This window comes from Penaeus chinensis, chromosome 19, assembly GCF_019202785.1.
Source record: "Penaeus chinensis breed Huanghai No. 1 chromosome 19, ASM1920278v2, whole genome shotgun sequence".
Lineage (NCBI taxonomy): Eukaryota > Metazoa > Arthropoda > Malacostraca > Decapoda > Penaeidae > Penaeus > Penaeus chinensis.
The window spans coordinates 28,159,784-28,162,138 of NC_061837.1; the positions used below are offsets into that span (position 1 = coordinate 28,159,784).

The following is a 2,355-nucleotide window of genomic DNA, read 5'->3' on the forward strand; positions in this document are numbered from 1 at the left end:
CTCAGGCCCTCCCCCCCCCCCCCTCCCCGTGCCCCGCCCCCACACTTCTTCCTTTCCCGCCCCCCCCACTCCCTCCTGCCCTCCCTCCCGACACCGTCTCCTGTCCCTCCGCTCCCTTCCACGACCCGTGCGGTTTTTTCTCTCTCTCCCGATCGTCGTTTTGCCCTGCCCGAAAGCCGTGCACCGCCCCCTCAGCGGACACCGTCACTTCCCGACTGTCGTCTCTCCCGGTCAGATGCGTCTGTTATTTCCCTTGCTTTCTTCCTTCCCGACCACCCCCCCGATCGCTTTTTCCTCCTCCCCTCATCCCTCCCCCTCTTATCCCCCCGACATCGTCCCTCCCGGACACGATCGTTCCCTCCCGACATCATTGTCCCTTCCCGACCGTCTATTTGGTCTTTTCCTCCGTTCCCTCCCAACACCGTCCCCTCCTTCGACATGTCCCGCCCTGACACGCTCGTCCCTCCCGACATCGTCCCTCCCCGACATCGTCCCTCCCGACGTCGTCCCTCCGACACCCGTCCCTCCCGACGTCGTCTCCTCCCGACCACCGTCCCTCCCGAATCGTCCCTCCGACATCGTCCCTCCCGGAACCGTCACCTCCGACATGTCTCCGACACCGTCCCCCCCGACGTCGTCCCTCCCGACACCGCCCCTCCCGACATCGTCCTTTCCCACACGTCCTCCGACACCGCCCCTCCCGACGTCGTCTCTCCCACGTCGTTTTCCCCGGGACGTCATCCCCCGCACCGTCCCTCCGACAATGTCCCCCCCGACGTCGTCTTTCGACACCGTCCCCCCCACGTCGTCCTCCCGACGCCCTTCCCTCCGACATGTCCCTCCCGACATGTCCCTCCCGACGTTTTCCCTCCCGACCCCGGGCCCCCAAACGCGTCCTCCGAACCGTCCCTCCCGAAAACTTTCCCTCCGAATCGTCCCTCCCGGACCCGTCCCTCCCGACACGCCCCCTCCCGGGACACCTTTCCCTCCCGACGTCGTCCCTCCGACACCTCCCCCCCGACATCGTCCATCCCGCCCGTCCCTCCCGGGACACGTCCTCCCGTGTGTCTCCGACGTCTCTCTCCGACGCATCCCTCCCGCACCTTTTCCCTCCCCATGTCCCTCCCGACGTGTCCCTCCCGACCCGTCCCCCCCGACGTCGTCCTCCCGACGTTCGTCCCCCCGACATCGTCCCCCCCGAAAATGTCCCTCCCGACGTCGCCCCTCCCGACGTCGTTCCCTCCCGCCCACCGCCCCTCCCGACATCGTCCCTCCCGACATCGTCCTCCCGACACCGTCCCTCCGCCCGTTGTCCCCCGACATCGTCCCTCCCGCCACCGTCCCTCCCGACATCGTCCCTCCCGACATCGTCCCTCCCGACACCGTCCCTCCCGACACCGTCCCTCCCGACGTCGTCCCTCCCGACACCGTCCCTCCCGACGTCGTCCCTCCCGATGTCGTCTCTCCCGACGTCGTCCCTCCCGACATCGTCCCTCCCGACATCGTCCCTCCCGACATCGTCCCTCCCGACATCGTCCCTCCCGACGTCGTCTCTCCCGACGTCGTCCCTCCCGACATCGTCCCTCCCGACACCGTCCCTCCCGTTATCGTCCCTCCCGACATCGTCCCCCCCGACATCGTCCCTCCCGACGTCGTCCCTCCCGACGTCGTCTCTCCCGACGTCGTCCCTCCCGACACCGTCCCTCCCGACATCGTCCCTCCCGACATCGTCCCTCCCGACGTCGTCCCTCCCGACAACGTCCCTCCCGACGTCGTCTCTCCCGACGTCGTCCCTCCCGACACCGTCCCTCCCGACATCGTCCCTCCCGACGTCGTCCCTCCCGACGTCGTCTCTCCCGACGTCGTCTCTCCCGACGTCGTCCCTCCCGACACCGTCCCTCCCGACGTCGTCCCTCCCGACGTCGTCCCTCCCGACACCGTCCCTCCCGACATCGTCCCTCCCGACATCGTCCCTCCCGACACCGTCCCTCCCGACGTCGTCCCTCCCGACACCGTCCCTCCCGACATCGTCCCTCCCGACACCGTCCCTCCCGACACCGTCCCTCCCGACGTCGTCCCTCCCGACACCGTCCCTCCCGACATCGTCCATCCCGACACCGTCCCTCCCGACACCGTCCCTCCCGACGTCGTCTCTCCCGACGTCGTCTCTCCCGACGTCATCCCTCCCGACACCGTCCCTCCCGACATCGTCCCTCCCGACACCGTCCCTCCCGACGTCGTCCCTCCCGACGTCGTCCCTCCCGACATCGTCCCTCCCGACACCGTCCCTCCCGACGTCGTCCCTCCCGACGTCGTCCCTCCCGACACCGTCCCTTCCGACATCGTCCCTTCCGA

General features: G+C 68.9%; 1 protein-coding gene across 1 annotated transcript in view; it reads left to right on the forward strand.

The window, feature by feature from the left end:
• Positions 1–607: 607 nt before the first annotated feature.
• Positions 608–2,355, forward strand: part of LOC125034986 (proline-rich extensin-like protein EPR1) — a 6,146-nt gene continuing 4,398 nt past the window's right edge. The window contains exons 1-2 of the mRNA XM_047627032.1: positions 608–1,846; positions 1,890–2,355. The exon at positions 1,890–2,355 is cut by the window's right edge and continues 169 nt beyond it. Of these exons, the coding sequence (XP_047482988.1) occupies positions 608–1,846; positions 1,890–2,355 (1,705 nt within the window). The remainder of the gene's footprint in view (positions 1,847–1,889) is intronic.